Genomic DNA, 14701 nt, shown 5'->3' with positions numbered 1-14701 from the left:
GACACGGGTATTTTCCTAGCCACCGTGGCACTCAACCACATGTTCAGCGCCTCTTCAAGCTGCGGGTGGCTGCCGTCCCGGAAATTTTTCTGCGTACCCGCAGACGCTTTCTCAGCTGCCTCCAGGATCTTAGCCTTCTGCTTGAGGTAGTCCGAGACGGTTTGCTTGGAAACAGAAAATTCCCGAGCAACTTCAGACTGAGGTCGGCCTCCTTCTACCTGGCGAATTATCTCCGCTTTCTTCGACATCGTGAGCGTCTTGTAGCTCCCACGTTGGCCGCGTTTCTTCACTCCCGACGGCGCAGCAACGGGTGGCGTCGGAGCCATTTCAGCACGCCACGGAACACGCAAGAGACGAGAACACAGAGAACAAGACGAACCAGGCCTAGCCGCAGAAGCAAACTGACACCACTGACATGCTGACACACGCCAAACGCCACAGCAAACAGACTCCGTAGGTGGCTTGGCGTGGCCGCTCGACTGGCTAAAACAAAACAAAAAAAAGGTGTCGTCAAACGTAGCCTTCGAGATCGGCAATGGCGATTTCTGCATGCATTTTGACAATGGCCCGACGTCCATCCATAGCTAGTGCAGCATATCAGTGCTGGCAACCTAGCAAACGTATTGTTAACGTCGCTGTCAGCGTGTCATGGCGTACGGCGACGCATCCGGTCAGTCAAACGGAGTCCGAATAATCGAACGGCGCACAGCGGGGCGTCCGAATTTTCGGTCGTGAGTTTACATTAGGTTCAATGGGGCGAGTGGCGGTGCCACGAAGATGTCCGAATAAACGGGCATGTCCGAATAAACGGTCGGCGACTGTATTTGTGAAAACTAAGCACCTTATCGGTGTAGTCTTCTGGCAGCCGCTGGCACAATGTGGTCCTTCGCCGAAAAGAGAGATCCTTCCTTTTCAGAAATCGCCGCACCCAGCCAACGCTAGCCTTGAAAGTCCCGGCCGGTATATTCTTCGCACGTGCCAAGGCTAGTGCCTTCACGCGCAGCATGTCTGTTGTTAGGGCATATCCATCGTTCCGCACTTCTGTCACGTAGCGGAACGACTCTTCTTCTAGTTCCGGAAACTTGCATGGCTTTCCTCGGAAAGCCATGCGCTTTTTGCTGTTCGTGTTTTGCAGAGCTTCCTTTTGCGCGCACCATCTTCGAACGCACTTTTCGTTGACGTCGGGGAACACTTCCCGTTTCCCGTGCTCGTGCGCAAACTCGACCACCTTTAACTTGAAGCCAGCCGTGTAGCTGTAGAGGTGCTTCCCCATCGTGGCACAACGTGAACGCTCAGTAGAAGACAAGCACGAGAGACAATAGCGCGTGCACAACTCCTGCAAATGGCCGGCTGAACTGCACAAGTTGGTGATGCTAATGCCGATATGGAGAGCGCGTGTGTAGTGGTGCGAGACGCGAAGGATAAAATCTCGGTTTAACCTTTAGGTAACGAGTGTATGAACACTAATCAAATAGTTAAGATATTTAGCAAACTTTATGAACACCTTAGCACGAAGAAAGTTCAACAAAATATACTAGTGACGTACTGTACCTGTAAACCGCTGTAAACTTCAATAATGATGATGATGATGGTTGCGTTTTTTCGCGCCATCTATTGACTACGTTCAAAAGCTCGCATGCACCCGTGCATTTTGAAAACGTGTGGGTTAACGAAAGTGTGGGTGCGACCCTTACGCGGATTTTTTTTTTTTTTTTCGAATATGTAGTTAATAAAAACGGGGTGCGGCCCATACACGGGTGCGGCCCTTACACGCGTTTATACGGTATTAAGGAGGTTTCACTGTACAGATATGTTTCTACTATACCTCGCACATCACCTTGGCTTGAAGGAAGGTGGTACACGCAAGTGTACGGGGGCAATGCGCATGTGCTCAAGAACGGCGGTATACCAAGTGTACAGGGGCAATGAGCATGTGTTCGAGAAAGGCAGCGCACGCTAGTGTACAGGGGCAATCCGCATGTGCTCAAGAAAGGTGGTACACGCAAAGTGTACGGGGGCAATCAGCATGTGCTCATCAAGGACGGTGGTATACCAAGTGTACAGGGGCAATGAGCATGTGTTTGAGAAAGGCAGTGCACGCTAGTGTACAGGGCAATCAGCATGTGCTCAAGGAAGGCGGTACACACAAGTGTACGGGGGCAATGCACATGTGCTCAAGGACGGCGGTACACCAACTGTACAGGGGCAATGAGCATGTGTTCGAGAAAGGCAGTGCACGCTAGTGTACAGGGGCAATCAGCATGTGCTCAAGGAAGGCGGTACACGCAAGTGTACGAGGGCAATGAGCATGTGCTCATCAAGGACGGCGGTATACCAAGTGTAGAGGGGCAATGAGCATGTGTTCGAGAAAGGCAGCGCACGCTAGTGTACAGGGGCAATCAGCATGTGCTCAAGAAAGGCAGTACATGCAAGTGTACGGGGGCAATCAGCATGTGCTCAAGAAAGGCGGTACACGCAAATGTACGGGGGCAATCAGCATGTGCTCATCAACGACTGCGGTATACCAAGTGTACAGGGGCAATGATCATGTGTTCGAGAAAGGCAGCGCGCGCTAGTGTACAGGGGCAATGAGCATGTGTTCGAGAAAGGCAGTGCACGCTTGTGTACAGGGGCAATCAGCATGTGCTCAAGAAAGGCGGTACACGCAAGTGTACGGGGGCAATCAGCATGTGCTCATCAAGGACGGCAGTATACCAAGTGTGCAATGAGCATGTGTTCGAGAAAGGCAGCGCACTCTAGTGTACAGGGGCAATCAGCATGTGCTCAGAGAGGTGGTACACACAAGTGTACAGGGGAAGCCAGCATGTGCTCAAAGAAGGCGGTACACACAAGTGTACGGGGGCAATCTGCATGTGCTCAAGGAAGGCAGTGCATGCAAGAATACAGGGCAATCAGAATGTGCTCAAGGAAGGCGGTACATGAGTGTACAGGGGAAACAATCAACCTGTGCTCACCTTTGTGAGAGCTCCGGAGGCGGCGTTGTGGTGGTCGGCGCCTTTCCTCCATGGGGGGTAGGGGGGAGATGCGGGCATGCCGTGCTGCTCGCCGTTCATGCCGGTCAGGAAGGTCCCTCGGTAGGGGGGCCGCTGCGAGCCTGACGCCGTGGTCGGGGGCAGGCCCCGCGAGGCCGCCGTCGACGCGTGGTGCGCCTGCTGGGCTCCCCCCTGTGCCCGGTGACCTCCTTCGGGACCCCCCTCGGCCCCGACCACCCCCGTGGCCCCGGCCTCGGCACCGCCAGCCTGGCTCCGATTGCCGCCCTGCAAGGTGTTACCAATCAGGACACTTGCAAAGCGTGTGATCGGCTCCTTTTATAGACTCAAAGAGACACTAAAGGGAAATAATTCATGTCAGAGTGACAGGTCAATGCTTGAGAACGTCTAAAACGTCAATATTATACACAGTGACGCTTCAGTAATCGAGAAATTAAGGTGAACGTAGGACACGATTTTCGCCACCAGTGGGACATACTGGAACAAGCCCGACGACATAGTAGAGCCTCGGTACAACTAATCACAAGTACTCAACCTACCCATGACACAGAAGAGCATTTCAGTGAATTACAAGATGGAGCGCATTTCAGTTCGATTCATGCAGAAAAGAACTTCTTGACGATACTCTGGTTTCATTTTCGCCGGCCGTGCCCTGCTAAAGCCCCTTGCTCGGAGGCCATTCTCATAGGCGGGCAGTTTGAACTGCGCTAATAGTATGCAGACCACTAAAACGTGTAAGTGTTTCCTAGGCATGGAACAAGCACTACGAGGTTTCTGGAACGCTATTTCAACAATCCACATGGACTTATTATTTGCCTTTAGTGCCCCTTTAATCCTTTGCAGTCTGTTGTTGGGCCCCTCCCAAAAACTTAACACGGCCGCAGAAGTCTGTGGTTGAGCACTGAGACATTCTTTTGTGGTTGATCCGTGTGAACGTTTTCTGACTGCAGTATGTGCCACCTCTTAAAGAGTAAGTACGCTTCTTTAACTTGAGCTTTGCTTTCTTTAGTTTCGAACCGGAACGGATGGAAGGTGGGTAAAGGTTTCTGTCTGTTTTGCTACAGTCCAAATATGAAGTCTACGATGCTAGAGAAGTTCGTAGGTAGCCAAAAGGCGTAGCATCCTCACTGGGTTTCTTCTTTAGACACAATACTACGATGCAACCAAATAACAAAGCAATGTATATAGTACTTCAACTGTCTCTAATTGATGTGGAGTAATGAGATCAATAGAAAATGAGCTGAAGTGGCCAAAAAGAAAAAAAGAAAACTCCCCGCTGGTGGGGACCGAGCCCACAACCTTTGCATCATGCATTCGATGTTTTCCCCAGTGTCCTTCAGTCCTCTGTCCACCTCACTGGTTATTTCTCGACGTGAAACCCTAGGAGTTTCAGCCAGCCCAACTTGTGGTCATGATGGCAACTGTGGAAATGATTTACTTTTGTCTGATGGTGTCACGTTAAGAACTAGCTGATGCTTATACCTGTTTACAGTGAAGGATTTCTGGTCAGTGATGAGATTGCCAACCGCCAATCAGAATGCACAATTATAAGAGGTGCAATGAGCCATGGCTGGGTTAGAGGGGAGACGTGACGCTGGCTAAAATGCTTGTGCCCGCTGTTCCCTAGCTCTGGTGTGAACTTGCTTGTTTTAGATGTGAAGCATCTTATAGCGGAGTTCAATCCGGTGGTGGTGTGCGGCGTGACCACCCTTACTGCGCATGCGCAAACCCTCTCCACTCCCCTCTCTCCTTTCCCATTCCCTCCCCTCTCATTTCCCCTCTTCACTTCACTCCCCTCCCCTCACCACCTCTCCCCTTCCCTTTCCCCTCCACCCCATCTCCGCATACCTCTCCCCTTCCCTTTTCCCTCCTCCTCTCCTTTCGCCCTCTCCACTTCCCCTCTCCCCTCAGCACTCCACCTCTGAAACGCGGGCTCTACATGCCGAAACACTGCTTCGCATCGCCTCATGGTCCCCTTTAGCGGGAGATGGTGTGATTTTTTTTTTTTCTTTGCCGACGTGATGGCACCCGCTCGTGTGACAAGGTTTACCACTGTGATCGTACCTTTACAGGAATTACCAAACCTACGAGTTCACTCAGCAACTGGTGCCTTTCTGGATCAACTTTGCACGTAATGATATGTTTTTGGGCTACTAGACGGTCACCGCATGGCACCTGAGCAGTCCAGCCTGGTATTCCTGTGCACTTGTTTGCCATTTTGTGTCCCAGTGCAGTAGCCCTGGCACACTACAATGACCCCACTAAACGCTAGATGCTCACTCAATGACGGGTGCTGCGGCAAGAGTGTAAAGCCCGAGCACAATACATGCACACTGCAGTGCACATCACAACAATTTCATAAGAATAGCAGTGAAGGCTCCACCGAATAAGCAAAATGCTCATAATACTCGTCCACATCAACACATCAAAAGGAATGCCATGTCAAGTCTTACCAATTATTGCTGTTTCCCACTGCAGTGTAGCTCACCGAGGTGTGAAGCCTAGGCCACACACAGAAAGGGGGTGAATGTCTAATTTAATCCCACGCCTAAAATTAAGCTACCCATACCACTCCACATTATGTGCAGAAGCAAAGCAGGAGAGAACCTTGTGGAAGCTCCCACGAATGGCCCAACGTGTGAAACTCATGTCCATGGGACGTACACCCAACAGCAAAAGTTTGTGGGAGGTGAGAGAAAGGTAGATTCTCGCTTTGTCTGGGAACATAACCTCCAAATAAAAGTTCCAGTCTGTAGCTGGTATTGCAACCTGTAGAGTCACCAGCTAGATTACAAGCAATACACGCCCATAGGGTATAAATTTGAATTTGTTGTGGAGCCAACGTCCCGTAAACTTTTGCTCTCGGGTATACATTGAAGTGCCCTGGCCTACTACATTAAGCTATGAACACAAGTTCTAGCAGCACTATGAAGGTGTGCTGCTACTCGCTTAGAGCCAAGTGCGATGCACACCATGCGAGTGAAGTGTTACAGAAACCAGTAACTAAAGGGCGGTGCTAGAACCCCCTCCAAAATGATGATCATGTCTGCACAGATGTCGGCAATGAAAAACGTGGTGCGGCCTTGCAATAAAAACTCGAGCCATTTGACATTAAGCTTAAGCACACATTTGGCAACAGCTCAAACTGAAAAGTGCACAGTATCCTCGCCGAGGAGGGCACGCAAGAGACTGCAGAATTCTGCAACAAAAGCATCCGTCCGGACCCATGCGCCGAGATGAACAAAAGGTAGGCAGAGGGCCCGTTTGTGCGTACTCACAAACTTGAGCATGTTCCAGTCAAACACGTAGTCGTAGGTAAAGCCCTGCCTATGGAACAGGTTGCGTAGGAGCTGCCGCAGGTACGAGTAGTCGGGCTTCTCGTCGAAGCGCAGCGACCGGCAGTAGTTCAGGTAGGTGGCAAACTCCGAGGGGAAGCTGCGGCACAGCTCCTCGATGGGCGTCGACATCTTCTTCTCGCTGATGCGCTCGTACTTTTGCCGCTTGGTGGCCGCCCGCAGACCCTGCCAGGGCAGGCTGCCCCGGTTGAAGTACATCAGCACGTAGCCGAGGCTCTCCAGGTCGTCCCGGCGGCTCTGCTCGATGCCCAGGTGGGTGTTGATGGAGGCGTAGCGGGCCGTGCCCGTCAGGTTCTTGTTCTCCCGGTAGGGGATGTGGTTGTGCGTCCGCGAGTCCCGGTACTTCTTGGCCAGACCAAAGTCGATGATGTACACCAGGTTGCCCTTCTTGCCCAGCCCCATGAGGAAGTTGTCGGGCTTGATGTCGCGGTGGATGAAGTTCTTGGAGTGGATGTACTCGACGCGCGACACTAGCTGGTCGGCCAGCAGCAGCACCGTCTTGAGTGAGAACTTGCGGTTGCAGAAGTTGAACAGGTCCTCGAGCGACGGTCCCAGCAGCTCCATCACCATGACGTTGTAGTCGCCCTCCGAGCCGCACCACTTGATCAGCGGGATGCCGACGCCACCCTGCATCATCTTGTAGAACTTGGACTCGATGTGCAGCTGCGGGTGCTTCGTCTTGATGCATTCCAGCTTGATGGCCACCTCCTCGCCCGTCGTTATGTTTGTCCCTGCACGGTGGGAAAGAGAGGTTAGATGAAAATTCAGCCAGTTCTACGCTGCAAAAACAGTCAGACAGTGAAGCTGTTAGCACATGAGTGTTTGCGATTGGCTAGCGAGATCACATGCATTATCATTTAGCATCATTATTATCACAAACATCCCCACATCATCATGAGCACCCCTAGTGGTGATGCAGGGAACCTGCCCCTGCACAACACTGGACAAACATGCAGACGGCGCAGGTTTGACTTGGAACAGCTCAGTCGCACCACGTGTCGCAATCTCCATTTTCGTGAAACTGCGGGCCTCCACTCATCTCAAAACGGAGCCATGTAGTTGTGTCAATTTTTGAACTCTCCGATAACATACCAAATGTCTCAAACCGAGAGTGTGAATGATTTGTGGTCAGTAACTTAGTAACCTCGTCGGCTCAGTTCATTACTTTAAACGCGCACTCACAAAATGAAGGTATACAGATAAGATAGCCTGATCACAGGATGCCCTCAATTACAGCGAGATACTGTGTGAACAGGCAGCAGTTGAATGAACTTCGCCGATGTGTTTTGTCCAATAACAAAATTTTTGCCCCGTCCCGATCACTATACTCTGTTCCAGAAGTTCCGTGCAGCACTGTGGAAGCTACAGGCCTTCTCAACCAATCAGGAGGGCGAGCACATCTAAGTGTATCCTTCCGCGCCCTGTCGTCTGCTAGCGGCGAGCGCTGCAGCGAAAGCGGCAGCAGCGTCTCGGGACACTGTGCAACTGCGCAGTGAGATGAGCTGTAATTGTGAAAGCGGTTAAATATTCTCCTCGGCACCGTAAAAGCGCGCGTCTTCGAGATACTTGCACGATATCGCACAGGTGAACCAGGCGCCGCCATTTTGACTAAGGAGCGACCAAATCTGCCACCACGGACTAATCACAACCCAAGACTGGGTCCTCCGCGGCGCTGTGGACGCTCGGGCTGTGCGGACTACTCATAAAAGTTTAGACAGTGTCGTACCATTCCTTCGTACTTTATAAGTAAAAACATAACACATACGAGCCACAACAGCGTTATTTCTTTCGTCATTTGCATGTTATAACACGTACAAGCAAGAACTCTTTCTTCAGTATCATGCAGCCACAAAAATTGTTTTATACAGAAAATGCGACAAAATCGTCATACAAATCACAGCTACAACACGCAGAGAAGCCTTCAAGTAAAAATCCTCCGACGAGACCGCTTGCAAAAGTCGTGAGGACAAACAACGGGCTACGTATATGGGGCACTACATCTCGCTTCGCAACAACATGCGCTCGAGGGTCGTGTAGCCTTGGCCCTGCTGCACGGAACTTCTGGAACAGAGTATAACTTTAGTCATTCTGCACGGTGACTTCGTGCTGATGTGTGTGAACCATTAGTCCACCAGAAGTTTCGTGGGCAGGTGTGAACAAAACACTTCACGTTCGGCTTCCGACCCTCATATCATCGGCTATTATTGACAAGCCTGCAACAGTAGCCGAATGCACGTTCCTCGTATTGTGCTGCTAGCAGATTGACGCACACACGAGGCCTCTCTGCGCAAGCTAGGATGTAATCTAATCTTGAATCTCGCAGTGCAACCTTTCCTATTCCCCCCAGCTCCTTATCAATTTAACCACTTCGCAGCGTGGATAATGAAGCTTGTTTACGCCGCCTCAGGCCCTTTTCCACCAGTGACGCAGTTACCTGCAGACTTGATACCAGACGTGCGCGCACGACTCGCTGAAACGGTAAAAAAATATGAAAACATGTGCCGTGCAGAACAAGCCTGTACGTGATGGTATTACAGCTACAACATTAAATAATAATAAAAAAAAACACCACGAGGAAAAACTAACCAAGGCCTCCTTGCCTGAAACAGCCATTGTATAAACGAAGTATTCGGCAGGACAAGCAGAAAAGAAAACTGCAACTGTAATAAAACGGAAACTTGGGCCAGTTAGCTGTACTTCATATTTACCGGCAGCGCAACCACACACACGGACAGAAAAAAGAAGCGAAACGGAAACACAGCGCTGTCTTTTCATTTCGCTCCTTTTCTCTGTCCGTATGTTTGGTTGTGCTGCCAGTAAATATGAAAACTGCAACTGCTAGAATAAGAAACTCAAGCTACTGGCTAAAGTTTTACTGGCCAACACACCTAGGAACACTTGGCAAGACCTGAACTTTCCGTGCAAAAGCTATCATTTTGCGAAACACATGTACATTGAGGGTTCATTCAGGAAGTGCGTATATGCACGGATGTGAACTGTAGCTTACGGAGAACCAAATAACGAAACCCGATAATAATAACATCCGACGTTTTATGTCCGAAAAAAAAAAACATGATTACGAGGCACGCTGTCGCGCAGGGTTCCAGAAATTCTGACCACCTGGGGATCTTTAATGTGCACATAAATCCCACAGCACACGGACCTCTAGCATTACGCCTCCATTGAAATGCAACTGCCGCAACCAGGATCGAACCCGTGACTTTTGAGATGGGAGTTGGGCACCTTAACCACTGTACCACCACAAAATGGCCAGAACGAAACCCAATGGCTATGGTCATATGCTACAGTTTTGTGCGCTCACTCAGAGGCCGCTGAGCAAAAGTCGAAATGAAGTGAGCGTAAACTGTAGGCCACCGTGCAGAAAGGATGGGAAGGTGTCGCTATCATATGTGACAAGAGTTTGCAGAATTCGCTCAACTAGAAACTGTTCTGTGCACAAGTCTTGTCTGATCAGTATTACAATATACATGGTTCTAAGGTAATGCCTGAGGTTGTGATGCTGTGGCAGAGTTACAAATTGAACTGTATCACAACAGCGTACACTTTTGATTGGTGTATGTGCTGCTGGTCTGATTTAAGTTTCTGGTGTCAGCTGTTTCGTGGCAGCACCCTACAGTAAATGTCACACAGCAAGCTGCCACAAGTGTGCACTGTCCAGTAGGAAACAGCTGTGACCTGGCTCACAGACCTGCTGAAAGTGAGTGGCAGCTACATGTGACTAAGCCAGACTGCGCAACAGTTGGCAGCACACATCAGGAAACGTGTGATCCCGACAGCAGCGTGACGCTAAGAGTTGCAGCGATTCCCGAACATGTGCTGACACACACAAGAGAACAATGACTGAGAATTCTCACACCGCCTTACTTAGATTAGATGCGGATTAACAATAGTCTGAATCACCCTTGTCTAGAGTGGTCGAGAGCTTGGTTGGGGATGCTGGCACCGTCCAAAGCTGCTACCTCACGTTACCTACAACCTTCCGCTCGTGCTTGAATTCTAGCAAAAGGACTCGGCAAGCGGTGTGACAATGTTTGGCATCGTTACGCCGCCAGCCTCTGCATATTCTTGCAAAAGATGGCGGCTGAACAGGCCCACTGCCCGCTCTGTACAAGTGCGACTCAGACTGTACATGAACTCGTATCAAATACCGGGCAAGAGCATCTTACTTGCCACGCCAAGTTGCACGGATAGAGTGCCGTTTCGCCGGGATTGTCCTCAAGTGAATCACACTAGGTTGCAAGTTCATCCTGCACCGTGAGCTTGCAACGTACGAAACCACAGGTTTTGGACGCGCACTACGCGTCGGACAAACTTGACGTTTCTGGTCAAACACTAACTGTGACGAAGTTGTTAAAGCCAGACTGCTTTGCAAGACGACGGTATCTACGAGGTTATGAAACAACGGCACTTGGCTGTGAATCAGCAACATGCGATTCTTGCTTGTATGAACATGACAAGTTGACACCGCTAAACTTTTGCTGGCCACAGTCAAAAGTGGCGGGACATTTACCATAGCTCATTAACGATGGAAATACATGAATGTGTTCAAGAGCACTACTTGCTGTGTTCTTATTATGTAGTCATTGAATCAGCGCATTTTTGTTCAACAATGCAGTACCAACTTGCCCACCAAACAACCCTTCTAATACAGACAGCTGTGGTATGCTGCCTTTAGTTTAGCTTCATAACGACACAGAAGTCTGAAGACATGCGCCCCCCACGATGCAGCAGACAACCAAATCAGGCTTGCTTGCGCAAGAGCTACGGGCAACAACACCAGGCTTTCTATATAACGAAAGAAAAGCAACACTGATCGGGAATTCACAGCGGTGAGTCATCATCGCCAGACGACAAGAAGAGCGGCAGGCAGACGACGGCGGCGCGGCGATCGAAAAAAAAAGAAAGACGATACACCGCGCGTTTCAACTTTCATCGATAAACAAAAACCGAAAAATTCGCGTTTTGTCGGCGCACCAGCCGATAAGGTGTGCTCGTCGGAGGTTGAAAGGAGGGGCTGTTAAATCTGTCAGATAGGAGCGAATAACCTTACTGCGACGTACGCAAATTAACGGGTCCAAGCCGCCACAAGAAAAACAACTCGTGGTAGAAGCAACGAGAGATGACACCGACCTCGGGCTGTGTGCTCCCTTTTTATCAGGAGGGCAATTCACCCGCTCCTCCGCAAACTAATAATGCCTTGCCCCGACCCAGACCTTTACCTTCCAAGGCACAATGTTTACGGGTTTGGTTATTCTCTCTGAGTACGAACTCTTTCTTTGCGGCGAGTCGGCCATCATCGGAGTCTTTCTTCCCGGCCTGATTACAAACTGCGCACTACGGGACGGGAAAAAGACGACGCGTTGCAAAGGGTCTCATTTGCACGGGCGGCGGCCAAACAAATAAGCACAAAAAACACGGGAGGAGAGGTTTCTTTTTTTTTCTTTTCTCCGAAGCACACGACTTCTGATCAGCCAGTGGAGAGCACCGGTCTAAAGGCGGCGGCGGCTCTCGTTTCGTTTGCATCGCGATTTGTTGCCTCGTTTTGTCTTACGAAAGTACACCGGGCCCTGCAAAAGCGAAGACGCTATAACATTGGGGACTAGCGAGAGCTTCTCTTAAAAGAAACAGAAAAAAAAAACTGTTACGAGAAATAAGCCTCGGCGGCCACCAAAAGGGCACGAGAAAACTTCTCGCAACGGGGGTACGGTATTGCGTGCAACAAAAAACGCCCACGACCGAAGGCTCCGCAATTGTTCCAAGGGGGGGAGGGGGCGACCATCTTTTTCGATCAGGCTAGAAGCGCCGCACCGTAACACCAGCGGACCAGCGAAGCCTGCGCGCATAAACAGCTGAGCGAGGGTAGGCGACTCCCGTCGTGTTCGCGTCGCGGATCCAAATTCGGAGACCGCCGTCACACAGCTGACCGACGCAGCTCCGCTCGCAAGAAAAACTCTACGGGGGGTAGCCCTCCGCCTGGGCTTGGCCACTCGGCACATAACGAAAACGTTTTAGACTTCTTGTTTTCTTTCGCGAGCCCTATCGATTACCGGGAGGTGCGGTGGTATCTTCTTTTGTTATTGCAACTCGCACGCCACTAGCGCACACCGTTACGAGCCCTTCGCAAGTCAATCGCCGCCCGTTTTGGGGCAGCGAGCTAATAAAAAAACCGCGCAGCACCGCGAAAAAGCCGCTACCCTTTGTCAGGCTGACAACATAGAACGGCATCGCACATCCCTCCGCGACTGTCCACACCCGCGGAAGACTTATTTGGATGCTCGCGTCGAAGCAACTAAACAAACACCACAAAGACGGTCTCGCTCGCTCTTTTTTTCGCGACCCAATGCTAGTGCGACGCAGCGAATTTATTTCGACACTGCGCGTTCTGAGAAGACTTCGACAGGGGCAAAGCAACGTAGTGGGGTTACGCGAACGAGCAATCGAGGATAGTTTTGCCCCGTCGCGTTCATGTGTTCCGAGACGCCCAGTCAGGGTACAAAGAACTCTGATGGGGGGCCGACGCTCGCTTGCTCGAAACGGGAGTAAAAACCTCCGCTACGGCTCGGCTGGGGCCTCGACATTTGGAGGCTCGACAGAATAAGCTACTGGCAAACGAATAAGCCGCGAGCCCGGAAGGGCAACAAGGCGAAGTCCAAAATGGGTCTGGGTCATCGTCAGCTGAAACAACTGCCGAAGCTGAGGGGGGGTCGCGAGAAAAGGGAACGTCACTTACCCAAATAAATATCCCCGAAGGATCCGCTGCCAATTTTCCGTCCGAGCCGGTACTTGTTGCCGACTCGAAGCTCCATTTCTCGTGAGGCAAGGAACCCCCGCTCGGAGAGAACGAACTGGCGGTGGTTTTGTGGGGGGATACCCTGTCAATTTTTTTTCAACGAAAATACGCCGCCATCTTGGAAGGACAGTGGGCGATTCTGACAACAATATCGGACTCTTCGCGGCGCTTCACCTCGTCCACGGGTCGCTCGGCCGGCTCGGGACCTGCGGCACGGTGTTAGTCCACGATCGAAGCACCCTTCTTGTTTGTTTTCATGCTGCTGGAGTCGATCCGTAACGAGGATTCTTCGGATTTTTCGGAAACATCGCACCACTCTTTTCCCAACAAATCTTGTAGCGACCTCTCTGCGCATGCGCCAGAAACTCCGCACAAGCGAGCTCCCGGATGAACGTTGCCAGACCAGTTGCGCGCTCCGAGGCGGCGTCGGTCATCTGGGCGAGCGCGCAGAAAGAAATTGCGCAAGTAGCGACGTGAAACCGCGTCGTATGCGCTGCGCAAGCGTTGCACGAGTCGGTGAGAAGCGAAATAAAACGAGTCCTGTGGTTCGTGACGCTCGCGCTTTTTTTGTTTTGACTCGCGCGAGACGCGAGCAGTGAGTCAGCGGAACGAGCGACGAAACGGAAGAAGTGCAAAGAAAGCAAATTACGAAGGTTAGCGCGGTACAACTTTACCGCGCGACTAAAATGACGCGATGGAAGATACAAACACGCCGATTAGTGCGACGCTCCACGGTGTAAACTATCAACCAGTATACCGAAGCACATGCAGTTGCCAACGTTGGAAAAGAGAACTCGTTCGCTTGCCCTTTGTGATTGCCCAAAATCGCGCTTGCGTCATCAAGATTGAGTTGGACCAATCACGCGAGAGCAAGCGCAAAACAATAAGCAGAGCGCATGCAGTCAACCTAACCACCCCACAAAACACAAAACCTCTATAAAACGTTTTATAGAGGTTTTATACGTTTTAAAGACATTTTATAGAGGTTTTGTGTTTCATGGGATACACTCTGGAACAACGGTTCGGAAAGCGAACCCGTTCACTTGCCCTTGCTTGAATGACCAGAATTGCACTTAGGTCATCAAGAGTGACTTGGACCAATCAAGCGTGGGCAAGCGCGAACCAATAAGCGAAGCGCATGCAGTTCACCTAACCAGACGCTCTATTGCAACAACGGTTCGCAAAGCTAACCCGTTCACTTGCCCTTGCTTGCTTGGCCAGAATCACGATCATGTCAGCAAGAGTGATTTGGACCAATCACGTGAGGCAAATGCAAAACAATCGATGAGCGCATACAGTTATCCCAGTGAAATGCTCTGTTGTGACAAACGGTTCGGAAAGCGAACCTGCTCGCTTGCCCTTACATGATTGGCCATAACTGCGGCTTGCGTCATCAAGAATTACTTCGACCAATCACGCGCAGCTCAAACCAATCAGCGAAAGCGCATGCAGTTAACCTAAACAGACGATCTATCGTGACAACAGCTCGGAAGGCAAACCCGTTCACTTGACCTAGCGTGTTT

At 50.8% G+C, this 14701-nt stretch overlaps 1 protein-coding gene across 1 annotated transcript in view; it reads right to left on the bottom strand.

Moving 5' to 3' along the window:
* Positions 1-13595, bottom strand: part of LOC119399929 (casein kinase I) — a 31356-nt gene extending 17761 nt beyond the window's left edge. The window contains exons 1-3 of the mRNA XM_037666824.2: positions 13119-13595; positions 6290-7098; positions 2976-3278 (exon numbers count right to left, since the gene is read on the bottom strand). Coding sequence (XP_037522752.1) covers positions 2976-3278; positions 6290-7098; positions 13119-13194 — 1188 coding nt within the window. The 5' untranslated portion in view covers positions 13195-13595. The remainder of the gene's footprint in view (positions 1-2975; positions 3279-6289; positions 7099-13118) is intronic.
* Between the last annotated feature and the right edge of the window lie 1106 nt (positions 13596-14701).

This window comes from Rhipicephalus sanguineus, chromosome 7 (genome assembly GCF_013339695.2).
Source record: "Rhipicephalus sanguineus isolate Rsan-2018 chromosome 7, BIME_Rsan_1.4, whole genome shotgun sequence".
Lineage (NCBI taxonomy): Eukaryota > Metazoa > Arthropoda > Arachnida > Ixodida > Ixodidae > Rhipicephalus > Rhipicephalus sanguineus.
Note: the sequence above shows the minus strand (reverse complement) of the source record. Positions and strands in the feature narration are given on the sequence as shown.